Here is a 17873-nt window from a genome sequence, read left to right as displayed (position 1 = left end):
AAATACAATAATAACAGAGAAGAATAGAAACAAATCACATTGTACACGCCTTCCTATTGCATGGCCTTGTTTAGTGTTACATTATCTATATCCAAATGTTCACTTCGACAGCTGCTATTTTCGGAAGCTAAGGTCACCTCTCTTCTTTCACGAGGTGAGGCTGTATATTCTATTGGTTCGTTGTCTGAACAGGCCACGAAGAAGGAAAACCTAGGTCGTAGCATTGAACTGTTAGTAGCGACAAAAGAGTTTTCAAAGAAATAGTAAATTTCTTTTAAGAGAAATACAATGGAATAATTTAAGCTTAATACATAAAGTACAACACAATATAAATAATTTAAAATAACGAATATCTAAAAAATCTGCAGACTGGTTCTACAACGTTGATATAATGTAAGGTTTGTTTTCAGATCGCTTCAAATACTTTAGAGAATTCTATAACTGCAGTGTGTTCAGAGCGCTCGGCAACAATCACACAGGTCTGAAGTATTGTAATTTTATAAAGAAAGTCGTGTATTGTTGTTTTTTTTAATGGAACATTGCCAACTAAGCTTAAAAAAAGTGCAATACATTAGAACACTCATCTGCTACGTGTATGACTCAAACTGTCTAGCGTAAAGTTTATAATAAATGTGTCTTAATGTAAGTTTAAATTAGCAAGAGCACCTCGGGTGCTATTTAAAGGCAGGACAAATTCGTTTTATGATATATAAATTCACTTAGGTGTTTGTGGTAGAAACCATCTGCAAGTAAAAGTAAAAGAAATGGTTGTATGGTCTCATAAATTTACGAAATGTTTACAGAACATTCCTTTTACAGAGAGTATGTTTGTAAGTACACTGTTCTTGGCGAGAGATTACTTATAAAAGGCTGCTACTAGCTACTTTTTAATGTAAGTCTGCGAAATTCAGTCATAACTTGCAAAACACTACGAACTGACTTAAAAACATCACGGATCAATGCGTCATTGTACAAGAGGTAACGAGAGCTATTTTCTATTATCGAAAACTTTTAATGAAAACAAGGTACCCAAGTAGACCAGAGTACCTATTAAGGTTTGAACGTTAAGGTTAACCTCATAATGTATTATGTATATGTAAAAACAAGAAAACTTTGTGCATGTCGAAAGTAGAATTTATTATTCTTTAGAAGCCTTGCAATATTTTTTTACGATTTTTAATTTTTATATTTTCTAAGCTACAGGATAAACTCTACAAGCTCTGAGTCATTTGTTTGATTATAGAATAATCGGCACCTAAAATAACTTTCCAAATACTTCGAACATAATATTGTTGCTAACACTGCCGCACTAGTTTTGAATTTTTAACCTGCTAAACTTCTACAGAGAACATCTAGCAGTTAAAATGAACCAATGTACTTTTCAAATGAACTTCCTTCTTTTTTATTCGACTTAGTTTAACAATTCTACTAGAATCTCGCTACTCATGTATAGTTATGACTGAGTCATGATTCACTAACAGCTCCCTATACAGATTAACGTGGGCAGCAAAACTGTTTATCCTGGGGACAAACCTACGTTAACTATGTACACGTTAAATTAACAATTAATAACGGGAACATGGTACGCAAGAAACGTAACTAGTTCTTTATACTTGGATGGGTGTAAAATGTTATATACCATGTTTAAGATATTTTACCAGTTTAACTGAAAAGTGTAGTATTCAGATACACTGATATCCAATATACAAGTTTATAATATTGGTAAAATGCAGATTCGGCACTGTTAAGTGAACAATAAATCCAACAATAATATCAAATGAAAAAAGATGAACAAATATTAAAAATATTTATTTAAAATAAGATTTGGCCGACCATATAAATTCCATGATGTTTCTACTGTCTGCTAAGGCTGGAGAACGAAGCTCTTCCAATTTGTCTGCACAACTCGAGAACATGATGAATTATATCTCACCGTACATTCAAATCAGAAGAATGATCCAAATGCAGTATCTCATAATTCAGAAATAGGCACGTCGCTGATTATTCTAAATAACATATACAGGGCAGGAAACCCTCAACTCGTACCTTCTTTTAGAAGTATTTATTAGCCACTCGAGACGAGTTTGTACCCTCCCCTAAGGAGTGTACGCAAACACAAAGTGATACGAATTTCTAGCCATTTACGTAAGTAAAATGATTAGCACATCTTTACAACACTGGAATCTAGAAATGTACTCCTAGCAAATTGTTAAACACATAAAGAAGTGTTATTAAGTATATATATATTACATAAATTATTTAATTTAATAAAGAAAAGCTAATGGTTTTACACAGTGAAACTGAATCCGAAAATTTCAGTTTATTGCTTCAAAGGAGGAAAACGTACTCAACAAGTATTCATTCTGATAACATCCTAATAGATAACACTATGTAACTAATTTGTTACTTTTTCTTGTTCCTGAGCAGAAAGTGTTATTTTCCAATTGCTTATGCCTAAAGTAAATGGAAAAGACCTATTTTTCTCTTCACACTTTGCTTTTGTGACATGGGTAATGAAATTTTCAAATTTACCCATTTTCCAGGTAGATTCAGTGCTGAGTAGCTGATAGAGAATTTTCTCGAATTTACAAGAATTCTCAAGAACTTTCTAGAATGTTGTAGAACTTATGAGAATTTTAAAGAACCTTTTAGGATTTTCTAGAACTTTCCATAGTAATATATACAGGGGCTCACCACTTCAGTTTACTTCTAGCTGCCTAAGCTGCCTACACATCTGACCTATCTGATTTTATCAGAGATGGCATCAAGAAGCTGCAAGCATTCTCCAGACGCATTCTGCTATGTATGTGGCAATTTATCAAGACCAGAGCGAAAAAGCACTCTGTGATATCATCTGCTAAAATGTGTGAAACCTACAAGGTATATTTCAGCATGACTGTTGGGGATCAAGACAAACCCTGGATACCTCACTTTACCTGTGAGCACTGCAAAAAAAAAAAAAAAAATCTATAGAAGTTAATACGGACAATTTTTGCTTGCTTGAATAGTAACATTCTATATTATGCAAATTTTAGATCTTTTAGAATTTTAATATACTTTTTTTTAATTTCCAATAATATAGAAAAAATATTACATATAAAATATTTTGCATGAACCTCTTACACGTTAGTTGTGGATGAAATAAATTTATTCTTCATAATAACAATTTTATTTTGTTCTAGGATGGTACAGAGGGGAAAAGAGAGCCATGAAGTTCGCTATTGCAAGAATTTGGCGTGAACCCACTGACCACTCAAGCAATTACTACTTCTGCATGATGGACCCTTCCAAACGTCGGGCTGGCAAGAATGTATTTGCTATCATGTATCCGGACCTTCCATCATCCATCGCTAAAGTGCCACACTGCCCTGAGCTTCCTCTACCCACTCCGCCAGAGAGAAAGTAGCTATCCTCAGGAGAGAGCAACAAATCAGAAGAGGAGGTAGACGTTGAAGATCCAGATTACAATTTCAGAGGTGCAGCTGGTGAGAGAAACCCATGCTATCCCACCCAAAGAGACCTCAATGGCTTGATCAGAAATCTTGGTCTAACAAAGTCAAATGCCGAGACTATACTTGGGGGCTGATACGTGAAAGTGATTTACATTACAGTCGCAAATCTTAAAAAACTACTCACTTCTAAACATTTTTGTTCATTTCTGTATAACTTTAGTATAAATACATGTAAATCTTGATTCATATGTTGTTTTATTCAGACCTTATGTAAATGAAAATGTGCAAATTTGCCCGTTTTTACTTAAAAATAGGTTAATTTCTAAATTCCATTATCCAGGTCACAAAAGCTTGGGTCGAAGGAAATAATGACCGTTTTCTGTACTTTTACAACATAAGCAATTAAGAAATAACACATACTATCCAGGAACAAAATTTGTGTTACGTAGTGTGATGAATTAGGTCTAAAACGTTCCTGCTGTTACTTTAAAGAGACAGTAAAATAATCATCTGAAAATAGTAAATGTTATTGAAATATATTAGCAAAGATTTAATTTAAAGAATGGATGACCCGCAAGGTACTGTGATGTGTTGTAGAGTTCGTAGTGCGTTTTATAAACGTTTTCCAATTCTAAACCATCTACATTTAGATCTTGCTAACCATTCTGTTAAATACGTTTAATAAGCTACCAGCAATTGCATCCTTCCATCCAAATATCGAGTTCGCTGCTTAAGATAAACTGTAGCAAAAGTGACTCAGGTTAGAGACAATCTGAGACCGGCATGGCCAGGTGGTTAAGGCACTTGACTCGCAATCTGAGGGTCGCGGGTTCGAATCCCCGTCATATCAAACATGCTCGCCCTTTCAGCCGTGGGGGCGTTATAAAGTTCGGTCAATCCCACTATTTGTTGGTAAAAGAGTAGCCCAAAAGTTGACGATGGGTGGTGATGACTAACTGCCTTCCCTGTAGTCTTACACTGCTAAATTAGGGACGGGTAGCGCAGGTAGCCCTCGTGTAGCTTCGAGCGAAATTCAAAAACAAACAAACAAACTGGATGTTAACCAACAAGTACATTGGAATCACTAAGTTGCAACTTCGAAATGATACGTGTGTGGAATCCGAAGAAGAAAAAAAAGGCACAACCAAAAATGACAATTCGGAAAAAACTTATAACATTAAAAATGATAATACGAAGAGGAAAAATACAGAAAAGTGTATATTTATGGTTTCTACATTGTCCAAGTGAAAACGTTTTCCCACTGCATTATTGCTTTTGTTATTTTCATCAGTGCTGTTATTATCCTGACTATTAATGCTGGCTTTTTTATTTAGTATGTTTGCTTCTCCCACTTTGCATTATAGGAATTTTTGTTAAATACAAAGCTATACAAAATGACTCTCTGTGTTCCACCCACAGTGGGTTTTGAATGTGATAAGCTCCATGTTACGGCTGAACTATGGTTTAATTGCCATATTCGTTTCTCTGCGCTCATTAGAAACATATGAGAACCAAAAAAAAACAGAAATATTCAAATTCTACACGTGCATGAGCCTGACCTTCTAGCGGTTAACAATAGTATTAACATCGTGTAAGTAGGAAATTGTTGAATAGGCTCCGAGGCAACTACTATCACAAATGTTTTCTTTCTCAAAATACACTGTAGAGAAAGTAATCAAAAGCGTTAGCCAAACATATGCATTTTGCACTATAAGGTTAAAGTTGGTCAACCTAAGCATTAGCCACTATTTTACTATATTTTGTAGCGATACGCTTCGTTTTTCAGAAACAGAGTTTGAATAATCTGAAGTTTGAAAACGCAGTGTTCAAGTGAGCATATTACAAAGATAATGTGGCCCGGCATGGCCAAGCGTGTTAAGGCGTTCGACTCGTAATCCGAGGGTCGCGGGTTCGAATCCACGTCGCACCAAACATGCTCGCCCTCCCACCCGTGGTGGCGTTATAATGTTACGATTAATCCCACTATTCGTTGGTAAAAGAGTAGCCCAATAGTGGGTGTGGGTGGTGATGACTAGCTACCTTCCCTCTAGTCCTACACTGCTAAATTAGGGACGGCTAGCGCAGATAGCCTTCGAGTAGCTTTGCGCGAAATTCAAAACAAACAAACTTACATATAGCTTAGTAACATTCATCGCTGTTGCACAAAAGAGATAAAAGTACGAAATATATATAACATTCGAATCTGTTTTATATGTAGAAACGGCTCGTTTGGGTTGAGAGAATTTTTTTTATGAGAGGAGCGAACAACGTTTCGATCTTCTTCGGCCATCGTCAAGTTCACGTTTCTACATATATATATTTTTCTCTACAAGTGGGTTTTCTCGACATCACTGATTGAATCTGTTTTATGTGATACGTGTCACGTGTTTAAGTTACAGGATACTAAAATGTGACTATTGCTTACGATGGATAAGAATTCACAGAACAAACCAGGTGAAGCAAGTCAAATGTCACCAAATCAAATACACAGAAATGCAGCCTCTGGGCTATTTTAAACGGAACCTGACGGAAGACCTGTTTTTGTTTTTTTAAACTCCTATTAGAGAAACGGAAGGCTATGGCCGGAAGCTGGTAAATCCGGTCTTTATGCGGAAGTCATTTTTACTATCGTTTATCATTTATACTATTTATACTACAAGAGGTTCTACTGATGCATCTGGCAAAAAATTAAATTTACCATCACGAAGGCCAGAAGCTAGAAAGTAATTTGTTTGTAGAAACGGTTTTAACCTCATGAGGTGAATTCAGTACAACTTTGATATGTCTAGATGGACGGACCTTGGGTGATAAAATTAAACGTATACAGCTATGGTTTATAAAATAAAATATATAAAAGTGACGCTAGTTTCTTATTTGAAGAAAAAAAGTAATGATAGATAGTCTTTCGAGGTGAAGCTTCAACAAACGGTACAATGAAAGTTACTTCACGTTATTACATAGACAAAGTATTTGTTATTCAGATAAGAAAAAATTAAAAGTTAACAATCCTTTCTATCTCAGAACGGCTGGTATGGGTATTATCATTTCTATTGATAAGGAGTGTTAATACCCATACCAGCCGTTATGAGATATATTTTCAAGCGGGTTTCTCGTCATCAAGAATTTACGATCCTTTACCTAACGTTTGTGTAAGGTTAAACTATGAATTTCTAATACACATCCACTCAGATTTTGTTACAGTAAAGCGATAATTGCTTACAAAGCACTAGCAAATGTACCCGTTAATGTTGGATTTAAGAAGTAATATTATAAATGAAGGGTGTAGGCCAACCACTTCCTGCATTTTAAGCCACACTAGTCGAACCGTTCGTTCTGTACAATGTTACCCACGCCATGTGTGACATTAAGCGTCGCTTTTATTTGGCCTCAGCTTCAAAGTATTTTGTAACCTAGCTCCTCGCTCAGTGGAGCGCTCACTCATGGCTGGATACGATATAATTACTGTCAGCCCAAGTCAAACCGCGTAATCTCGATCTTTGATGAGTCTTCCCGAGCACCTGTATCGGGTTTAATCCAAAATAAGTTCATCCAATTCTTCACAAATTGTTATAACATGATGTTACCAAACAAACAGACTAACAATTGTATTTTATAGAGATATGTAGCAAAGGTACCTCGCGCCAGGTGTGGCATTTCGTTCGTTGTGATCATGGGGTTTACGAAAAGACGGGTGTGTGTGTCATTCGCCCTGCAGATCCATTGAATACGGTCGATAAGAATTTGGAAGGTAGACACTACGACAATAGCAAGGAACATATATTGAAGGGTTCAGGTGAATTCGTCTGTCAAATTTCATCGAAACTAGTTCAGCTAGTTACTCACACAAAGTTGTGACGTCAAGGCACACGGACAGATGTTCTGATGACTCTTTCATATACGTATATATGACGTTTCGAGAACATAAGGTTTAATGACCAATCGTCTTTTTCCTCCTTCACCCAAGTTCGACATAAAAGTAATGTCGACAGTTACAAACAGAAAATGTTAAAGTGGCGAATATTCTATTATTTTGGGTCTGAAACAACTTGTTCTTTTTATGAATAGGTTAATTTTGAAGAATCTCGGTTTAGCTATCTGACATAATGATTTATAGTAACGATTCAATTTTTATAAAAGCTTCTGAATGATAAAACAGTCCTTCCCTAAGCCTTAACTACGTAATCGTCACACTCTAACTAACAATTTGCGAATAAATGACGTAAACCACGCGCATTACGTATTGCTGTTAGTTCTACCACCCCGGTGGAGATTGGTTTAAAACACAAATAACCGATATTGGTCGTCTTGGATTACGTTCGTCACTTTTGTTTTAATAATTCCACAGCACATTCACATATTGTATAAATATATCATGTATGATGTTCGTTATAGAAGACTTCAGGACCAGATTTTTATATTTGTGATTTTTAAAGTTCGCCTCACACACATTATAAAACTTAGCTAAATTTTTACACTGTAATAATTTATCATTCTTAATTCAGCTGTCGTTTAAATACACTATATATATACAGGATGGCCCGTAAGTCCCTACCCATCCATATATCTTATGTATCCAGTGTATTTGTGTGCTGTCCCTCATTCTCGCTGCATAATATTATGCGACGCCATGTTCTGTGAGACATTTTCCTCAACATAGTATGGGTTATTGTTCCAAATGCCGCGGTAACAGCTGCCTTCAATTTATGATATATGGGTAATTGAATATAACATAATAACATATGGATGGGTATCGACTTACGGGCCACCCTGTGTATATATATATATAAAAGCAGTCTTAGATACATACAAAGCAATAAAAACTGACATCAGACGGGCTTCCAACCGCGTGTTCCCCCTAAGTACAGCGGTAAGTGTAAGGATTTATACCGCTAAATCAGGGGTTCAATTCCCCCTCGGTAGACTCAACAGATAGCCCGATGTGGCTTTGTTATACCAAACACACACAAACACTCCAACTGCGTTCGCCATCAATGTTTATTAGTCTAAATTCAAAAACATTTTAACTTCATAAGAGGGCGTGACACAGCTGGAAAACAGAAACGTAATTGAAAAGCCTTTTTTATAGTTTATACGCTTTACAGTACGAGTTAACTTTTTAAATATAATTTTTGCGTGTCTATAAAAAGAGATATACAATGAGGTGTTTTATAAAGGCTCTTTTATAATTTATGTGAATTGTTTGCTTATTTATGTTATATTTAATAAAGTTCTTTAATAACATTAATATAAGTTCTCCCTTTATTAAAAATCCATCTTATAAATGATCAACCTCAAATCTATGATTTTGCTACAGACTTGACTTCATTTAACCTATTCTTATATCAAATTATAACAAAGAGAAGGAATGATACGAAGCATTGTAATAGTAACAACAATCATTTGGGACTTCCCTTGAGCTTTGACTTCGAAATTAAACAATTTTCGGAATACTAAGTACATTATTTATCAATCATGTGTAAAACAGTACAAAAATATATTAAATAAAACCATAGCTTTAGTAACAGGCTGTGAATATTACAATAACTTATAAAATCAGTCTACATATATAGTTGTATATTAAAACGTTTTCAGCCGTTTCACCATTTGATTTACTTTACAATGTTCAATGTACAGCAGTACAAACCGAAGTGTTATTGATTAATACAATTCTGTGAGTAAAATAGATGTATGAAAAACCAATTAACTTTTTACAAAAAATTCCATTGAAAGAAATAAAAACGCACTGAAATTAGATTACAATTTACGTTTTTTTTTCTCAAAACAAAAATATATTATGCGTAAAACGACTTACCTATTGTTTTGATAATGTCAAATTCCTCAAGACGGAAAACCCTATCGCCGCTAACGTTTGTAATTACCGGTGGTTCTTTCATTGTTAGCGAACCAGCTCGTTTCAGCTTTCCACGATAAACTTTGTCTTTACTCGATGCCATGCAAAGAATCGACACAAACAGCTTGGGTAAAACTTTCAGTGAAATAGCAGAGCGGTAGGCGGTCCAGAGTACAATGACGACCTCAAACAAAGGACAAAAAGAAAAATGTCAGGCAGAGAACATACAACAGGACAGTTTGTTGTAGGACCGAAGATTGACCCACAGAAGGCGCACGAATATCCTGTATCAAATACTTAATTCAGATAGGTTAATTTTATACTTAGAAACAATAGTAACATAAACAGCCAGCATTTTCCCCGAACACACAGTAAGAAAAATACACAGCGAATTTTCAAGATAAACAGTTGTAATGAGATTTTGCTTCCAGTTTCACGCTAAATACTTAACGTTTCTGTCAATTCTCTCACGCCACTACATCTGGCGTAACTTCCTTCTTCGTGTACTACTACTAGCTTCAACGTAAATAAAAACAGGCTCTGCAGGACACTTAATGGTTTCGGATTCGTTATTGTGGCGTCCTCTAGTGGTTATTTGTTTTAAGTTTGTTGTGTGTTCCAAAATCCTAAAAATCGGTATTTCCAATACTGTAATTTCTTAAACTTCAGGAAACTGTATTTCACAGTTTATCCAGATATGCAACAGTTTTTATTTTTCAGATTGAGTTTCTTTTCTAAATATTCACCAAAGTGACTTTCGGGTAGAAATTTTCCTACAAACAAAGACCAATCATTTTATCCAAAAAATAGTTTATTCAACAACAGAAAAATCATTCTGCGTTTCATATTTTACATCAGGAAGAATTACGACTGAAGAAATTCTGAAATTGATGCTCATCTATTTTTAACTGTTTATATTATAATTTATAACACTTGTCTATTAACTTTTCTACATAAAATTACCAATAATTTTTCATGTGTTAATTTGTGAAAATCAGCTAAAAGCAAATATAAATAGAAGTTTTAACATAAATTGTTTTTCTTAAAGCTTATATCAACAAAGTTAACTGTGTATACTACAGAAGAAATATTGTTGAAAGAATTCAATCATATACGTCCCCTGCAGGTACAGCGGTAAGTCTACGGATTTACAACCCTAAAATCAGCGGTTCGATTCCTCTTGGTGAACTCAGTACATAGCCCGATGTGGCTTTGCTATAAGAAAACACATACACACACACACACACACACTGAATCACATACGAGTTTATGGGAGTTTGACAAATATATTCAGTTCTTAAATTATTATAAATCCATCCAGACATATTGACTGTAGAACGATTTCTGCTTGAACAGGGATTTCTAGAAAGAATTTAAATATAAATTTAAAATATTTGTTTAAATTGTTTGGAAACGCTACAACGTTAGAGATATTCTTCTTTGAACAATCTTGGCAGGAATCCAATGGATAGTATGACTGTAGAACTTTTCACTAAGACATGAAGTAATTTATACATCTAGAGGCGTCTTTGTGCTCTTTCAAGTGTGGCTGTAGTTGACCTGTTTGTTATTCCTATCCACGAGACAGTATAGATGTCAAATTTAAGGAAACAGACAACTTTGTTTTGAAGAAGGTTTGTTACGTATTATATTTTATTTCGGATGAGTCTCCGATTTATTATGTTACTTACGTTACGCTTTACTATTTCAAATAACAGGAATTGTAATTTGAGTTCAGTAGTTAATTAAATGAAATATATATTAACATTATGTTATTTGCCAACAATATTAACACACAACTTTCTTTTTTAACACAAGTATATTTTACTATACAAAGAAAAAAGCAGTTTATAATAACGGTTAGTACTAATAGTTTTTATAAATGATGGTTTATATACAACAGTTTTACAAACTTACAAACAATACTGATTCTTATGTCCGTTCTAGAACTAAATATTTTATCGATAATCCAGGTCCACAATGATCAAATTAGTTCTGAGTTGATATTGCCATACCTCGCTTAAACTAGCTAGCTTGATTGGTCTCACACCTTTACATGCTGACTTTTCCCTGCGATAACCTTTAACATCCTTGTAGAAATTCTAACATCCGAAGTAATTCACTGAAGTTAAACGGTTTGTCATGTTTGAAATCTGTAAACATTCTTAGTCAAATTCAGTACTTTTCCGATTAATAGGCGTTAATCCCAATTATAGCTCTCTAGGCCTATACTTTTTCTTGTTCCTGGGCAGAAAGTGTTATTTCCCAATTGCTTATGCCTAAAGCAAATGGAAAAGACCTATTTTTCTCTTCAGACTTTGCTTTTGTGACCTGGGAGCGTATAACAAAAACATGATGGGAGACTATATTTAGGTGCTGATACGTGAAACTGATTTACATTACAATCGCAAATCTCGAAAAACTACTCACTTCTGAATATTTTTGTTCACTTTTGTATAACTTTAGCACAAAATATGTAAATCGTGATTCATATGTTCTTTCATTCAAACCTTATGTAAATGAAAATGTGCAAATTTGCCCGTTTTTACATAGAAAATAGGTTAATTTCTAAATTTCTTTATCCAGGTCACAAAAGCAAAGTTTGAAGGGTTTGTTTTTGTTTTGAATTTCGCGCAAAGCTACTCGAGGGCTATCTGCGCTAGCCGTCCCTAATTTAGTAATGTAAGACTAAAGTAAAGGCAGCTAGTCATTATCACCCACCGCCAACTGTTGGGCTACTTTTTTACCAACGAATAGTGGGATTGACCGTCACATCATAACGTCCCTACGGCTGAAAGGGTGAGCATATTTGGTGCGACCGGGATTCGAATCCGTGACCCTTGGATTACGAATCGAACGCCTTAACACGTTTGGCCATGCCGGGCCAAGTTTGAAGGGAATAATGCCCATTTTCTGAACTTTTAGAACATACGCAATTAAGAAATAACACATACTATCCAGGAACAAAATTTGTATTACATAGTGTAATAATACTCTTGTTTTTCGGCGCGTCAGTTCTTTTATATCAGTCAAGTGAAATTCTAGAACATTCATCAAAGTTTGTTAGCAACAATACTGTAAATCACTATTATTACATACGCACCTACAGTTACAACACAGTTAAGTGTTCGTACCCCTGCGTCCCGAGTGGTTTTTTGCTCATAACTTAAAAAGTATCACAGGTAGGCTAATAGAAGTAAGGTATATTATAAATATTATACTAACATACATCTACATAAATTGTTATGTAAATTAAATGACAAATAAACTGTTTATAAACAAATAACCAAAAATAGGAGGAGCAAAAAGTGTTCGTACTGTTCAGAAAGTGTGAAAAAACTGATATTCCCGTAAAGATTTTGTTTAGTTTGGCGAATAAACTACATTATATCATTCCAGAACTAGACACTGGGTCCATAATTACTGGAAGTTAGCCAGCAAAAAATGTACTTCTGGCAATTTAGTGCCGTCTCCATCATTATCTGCTTGGTCAGCATGACGAACAGGAAACAACTGTCCAGTGATTTAAAAATCCGAATTATTGTAAAATACAAGTCTCGTGTGTTTCTTTCCGGTATTGGTACACAACTTAATGTGTCGAAATATACTGTTCAAAGCATAATTGCCAAGTTTAAGCTTACAGGATCAACTGCTAACCTCCCTCGTTCCGGACGCCTCACCAAAATACCAGGAGAACTAAGAGGAAGGTTCTCAGAGAACTTAGTAGGAACCCTCGTTTAACAGGTAATGATATACAGAAACTGGTAAGGGAAACTGGGGTTGAAGTAAGCATCTCTACAGTTATGAACATGTTACGCTCTTCTGGGTTCAAAGCATGCCGTTCTCGTAGAACTCCATATTCAAAGCCTGTTCATTTAGAAGCACAATTGAGGTATACAAGAGAGCATGTATATAAACCCTTTACGTATTAGAAGAGTATTCTTTGGTCAGACGAGATTAAAATCGAGCTTTTCGGCCACAATAATGTTCGTTATATTTTCTGTAAGAAGGGGGAACGGAATCTTCCAAAGAACACCGTCTCTACAGTTAAACACGGAGGTGGCTTGATCATGCTATGGGGTTCCTTCAACTCTTTTGGTGTAGGCAGCCTTCACCGCGTCAACGGAAACATGAAAAAGGAAGAGTACGTTGATGTATTAGGCACTTATATCAAGAATGATGCTCGGAACTTGTGGCTTGGGCGTCGTTGGATCTTCCAGCACGACAATGACTCTAAGCACACATCGAAATATGTGCAATCCTGGTTGCAGAGGAACCATATAAGCGTTCTGGAGTGGCATCGCAGTCACCCGATCTCAACCCAATTGAAAACGTTTGGCATGCGTTGAAGACCAGGGTTCATCAGCGTCATTCGACAAACTTGCAAGAGTTGGAGGCCTTCTGTAAAGAAGAATGGAAAAAAATACCAGTCGAGTACTGTCAAACGATCATGGAGAGCTATGAGGAGAGATTGGGCCAAGTAATTCACCTGAAAGGCTAGACAACTGACCATTAAAGTAGACGCACGAACACATTCTGCTTCTCCTATGTTTGGTTATTTGTTTATAAACAGTTTATTTGTCGTTCCATTTACATAATTATTTATGTAGATGTGTGTTAGTATAATATTTATAATATACTGTACCTTCATTATCCTAATCGTACTATTTTTTCAGTTATGAGGAAAACTACTCACGACGCAGGGGTACGAACACTTCCTGTCGTAACTGTAGCACATTTTTGATTCTTACGCACAACAAAGTTCTACAAATCTCGAGAACAGGCGGGACTTGAACAATATACAGTTAAGAATATTCGTCACATACAAAAAGGAAAACTATATAGGAATGAGCTTAGGCACTAAACTAAATCTACAACGGTAAATGTGTTACAGGCTTCTGAAGTTATATTAGATATTATACAGAGTAGTCATTACACAGTTTTCCAAATATATTAAATCAAAATTTATTCGATACCTTTACTTTGAATACACTGCTTTTTATCTATATGCTGAAACTCTACAAACTTTGTCAATAGCAAAGGAAACTCTATCAATATCCACCAAAAACGCTTGCAATCTCGATTTTAGAAATTTAATGATTTTAATGAATTTTCCACGATATCAGATAGAGCAAAGTGGTATAACTACAATACTAAGTATTAATTATCTACGTACATTTGTAGGTAATACAAGCTTAAAACATTTTTGAGAAAACTTATATAGAAAACGTTTTATAATTTGTTTGTTCTTCTGAAATTATCATTTGTCTCATACAGTTCTTTAATAAAATAAATCTGACGTATGGCATAGAAAATTCGAAGAACTTTTACAATATATTTCAAACACATAAAAACAACGGTTCTTATTGACTTCTAATAAACAAGCTAATATATAATGCAATTTACAAAGTGGTAGAATACAAAATAAAATAAGTATTGTCAGAAATGCATAATAGAAATACTTTTGTGTGTTTATACAAAATGTCTAATGCATTATATAAAAACGATTTTGTAAAATAATGTAAAATCCTATCCAACGCAAAACACTTATACACTCATGTTTGGTATTTACAAGACAAATAATTCCTTTAATTAAAGAGATTGGAAAACAAACGAATATCAGTGACAATGTATTCTAAAGACGGTTGGTATGAGTATTAAAACTTTAGTTAAAATAGAATGCAGAACAACGTTTCGACCCTATTATCCTACATGTACATTGTTCTTATGGGTTATGCGTAGATGACAACCATCGTACTATATTGTTGAGCATTTACTAGAAATTTATTTTTCAATTTATCGAACTTATAAAACCACTAAAGATGAAAATAATATAAAGACATTAATGTAAATTTTTAGTCAAAATCGTAACATATTCTTGTCAGCGACCCTGGATATGCTTATAAAAAAAGGGAAAGGTTTCTGGTTTTCCTGGCCAGATCTACTGGCGCATAAGTTGTGCCAACTGTAAATTTTTTTGTTGACATTATTTGGCGATGTTAAATACTGTTCAGATACTTTCTGTACTGCCACATATCTTTACATTGGTTCCAATGTTGTTGAACATGTTTGCTTGTTTGATTTGGTACGTTAATACTGACATAACAAACGTTTAACTAACAAATTCTCTCACATTACATTGTGATAATTAAAATTATAATGGTAAGTTTGGTGATTCAACGATTTTTTTAATGCAAATTTTACCTTGAAATGTCCAAAATATCTTACGCTAAGACAAAATTTTTTAGCGTTATCACCCAGATTATACAACGTTAAATCGAACACTGAGTTCTTGACAAACAAATATTTATTCTGATATAAATCAAATGTATTCAAAAACCTTATAATTCTTATAAATGTTACATAATTCGGAGCAGAATCTTCCTCTAAGTGTTGATAAAAGCAGAAAGAAATTTCAGCCTCCGTTCGGTGGGACAACAGCAAGTATACAGAATTACAAAGTTAAAATCTAGGGTTTGATTTCCTGCTGTAGACACAACATATAGCCGAATATGGCTTTATTCTGATATAAACCAACAAAACTTTCTCTGCTGTCGATTATACTCATTCTTATGAGTCCATGGTTATGCTGTATTAACTAACATACGATTTACATTGTAATGAGCTTCTACGTAGAACGATGGGATAAAACTTAGCATAAGCGTGTTGAAAAGTGTTCCTCAGATTCGCCACTAAGAAAGGACTTTGGCTTTCAAGACCACAGGGAAGTAAGCCGAACAAAGACACAGACGTCTACTGGAACAGCAAAGTTCCCGTTAGATATTTGTTTGAAGTTGATTACTATTATTTTAAATTTGTTTACCAGCCAAACCACTGATCCTCGTACCTTCGACATGGAGGATTTTATTTTCATGAGCCATGAGTGGTTTGTGCTACTACTATTAGGTATATTATGTCTGCCTGTAAACTTACAATGCTAAAATATCGAAACGGGTAGTTTCGATACCCGTGGTGGAGAAAGAATAGATAGCCACTTGTGTACCTTCGTGTCTAACTATAAACAAACTTATTTGAGAGGATACGATCAAGAAAACTGGTGAGGAGAAGAAATTCTGGGCCCGGCATGGCCAAGTTGTTAAAGCGCTGGACTCGTAATCTGAGAGTTGCGGGTTTTAATCCCCGTCACACTAAACATGCTCGTCCTTTCAACCGTGGGGGCGTTATAATGTTACGATTAATCCCACTATTTGTTGGTAAAAGAGTAGCCCAAGAGTTGGCGGTGGGTGGTGATGATTAGCTACTTTCTTACACTGTTAGATTAGGTACGGCTAGCGCAGATAACCCTCGTGTAGCTTTGAGCAAAATTTCCAAAGAAACAAACAAAATCTTTACTGTGTTACAACTTTATGGGTCTAGTCACAATTTTGTATAACAATCAGTAGGTGATAACTCGTTTTGTGTGTGTGTGTGTTCTAACTTGCCATTATCACGGACAACATTATTTAGTGTCGTGAATGTGTAAGTGACCATAAGTATAATAATTTGTAACAGAAGTCGCGCTGAAAGTGATTATATAAGAGATTATGTAATCCAGTGACACAGCTGAATGTCTGCGGATTTATACCGCTAGAAACGCTTTGTGCTTAATAAAAAAAACAATCAGATATTATTTTTATAATTTAGTCTGTTTCGTAGATCTGTAAGAAAACTCACACAGATAATATTGAAATTACAACTATATTGACAAACTGACACTACTAATCACTTCGTTGATATAATAATAGACAGTATCAAGTCGGTACGTGAGGACTTTTTTTTTAAATATAAAACTAGGTTTCTTACTGAAGTTAACAAAATGAAGCTCATGAAAAAATGTTCAAGATGTATATGTACTTCAAGGAAGTGATTACCAGGAAACCAAATGTTATTATGTGAGTATGTTGAAAACAACTCTTATATTTTTCTTTCAAACTTATATCTCTTCTCGATTCTCTTTAAAGTATTTTTTGCTCTCTAAGGTGAAAACCGATTAGTAAACTGATTCGTTTAAGCTTGGTTACTTGACATTTGATTGATGACGTGTCGAACACACCCACACACGTGGAGAGAAAACTGTGTATTTATTAATATGACATTTTAATCTGTTATTAAACTGTATGCACTAGTGAATATGCTATCGATGGTATACTTAGACTTGATATAATATCTGGAAACCATCATTATACAATCAATTTTGAATTTGACGACACTGTTACTTTATTCAATTGAACCGGTAACTGGCAAATTGTATGACTGCTCAGTGTAATGTTAAGAAAAAGAGTTACTGTAGTTTTCGTTGGAATTACATGCCTGGCAAGACGCGTTTCTCACTCGAGGAGGCCGCCCACGGCATCACGAAATGTCTATGTTTTCATTTTGGGCTGTCTGTTCGTGTTAAAAATCGCCAATGTTAATTGTGAAATAACTACACAAAAGAAGATAGGAATCCAAAATAGTGAAATATATAGGCTGATAAACATCAACAAAACTCTTCAGTAAGGTCGAACACAGGTTTTATCATTTATGTATGTAAGGTAACATACTCCACGTTTCAAGGAAAGTAATAGTTG

General features: G+C 34.8%; 1 protein-coding gene and 1 long non-coding RNA gene across 5 annotated transcripts in view; one reads left to right on the top strand and one right to left on the bottom strand.

The window, feature by feature from the left end:
* The window catches only part of LOC143236750 (cAMP-dependent protein kinase catalytic subunit 3-like), a 47403-nt gene extending 37570 nt beyond the window's left edge, over positions 1 to 9833 (bottom strand). For 2 of the 4 annotated variants that reach the window (XR_013019736.1, XM_076475236.1), the window contains exon 1: positions 9265 to 9833. Coding sequence is in view for 3 of the 4 variants with exons in the window: in XM_076475236.1 (XP_076331351.1) it covers positions 9265 to 9406 (142 nt within the window). In the remaining variant the exon portion in view is untranslated. The remainder of the gene's footprint in view (positions 1 to 9264) is intronic. The other 2 variants (XM_076475238.1, XM_076475237.1) reach the window with 1 other exon arrangement.
* On the top strand, positions 845 to 3516 carry LOC143236752 (uncharacterized). The gene is made up of 2 exons (XR_013019737.1): positions 845 to 978; positions 3183 to 3516. It is a non-coding gene; the product is annotated as an uncharacterized LOC143236752 (long non-coding RNA).
* Positions 9834 to 17873: the final 8040 nt, after the last annotated feature.

This window comes from Tachypleus tridentatus, chromosome 13 (assembly GCF_004210375.1).
Source record: "Tachypleus tridentatus isolate NWPU-2018 chromosome 13, ASM421037v1, whole genome shotgun sequence".
Taxonomy (NCBI): Eukaryota; Metazoa; Arthropoda; class Merostomata; order Xiphosura; family Limulidae; genus Tachypleus; species Tachypleus tridentatus.
Note: the sequence above shows the minus strand (reverse complement) of the source record. Positions and strands in the feature narration are given on the sequence as shown.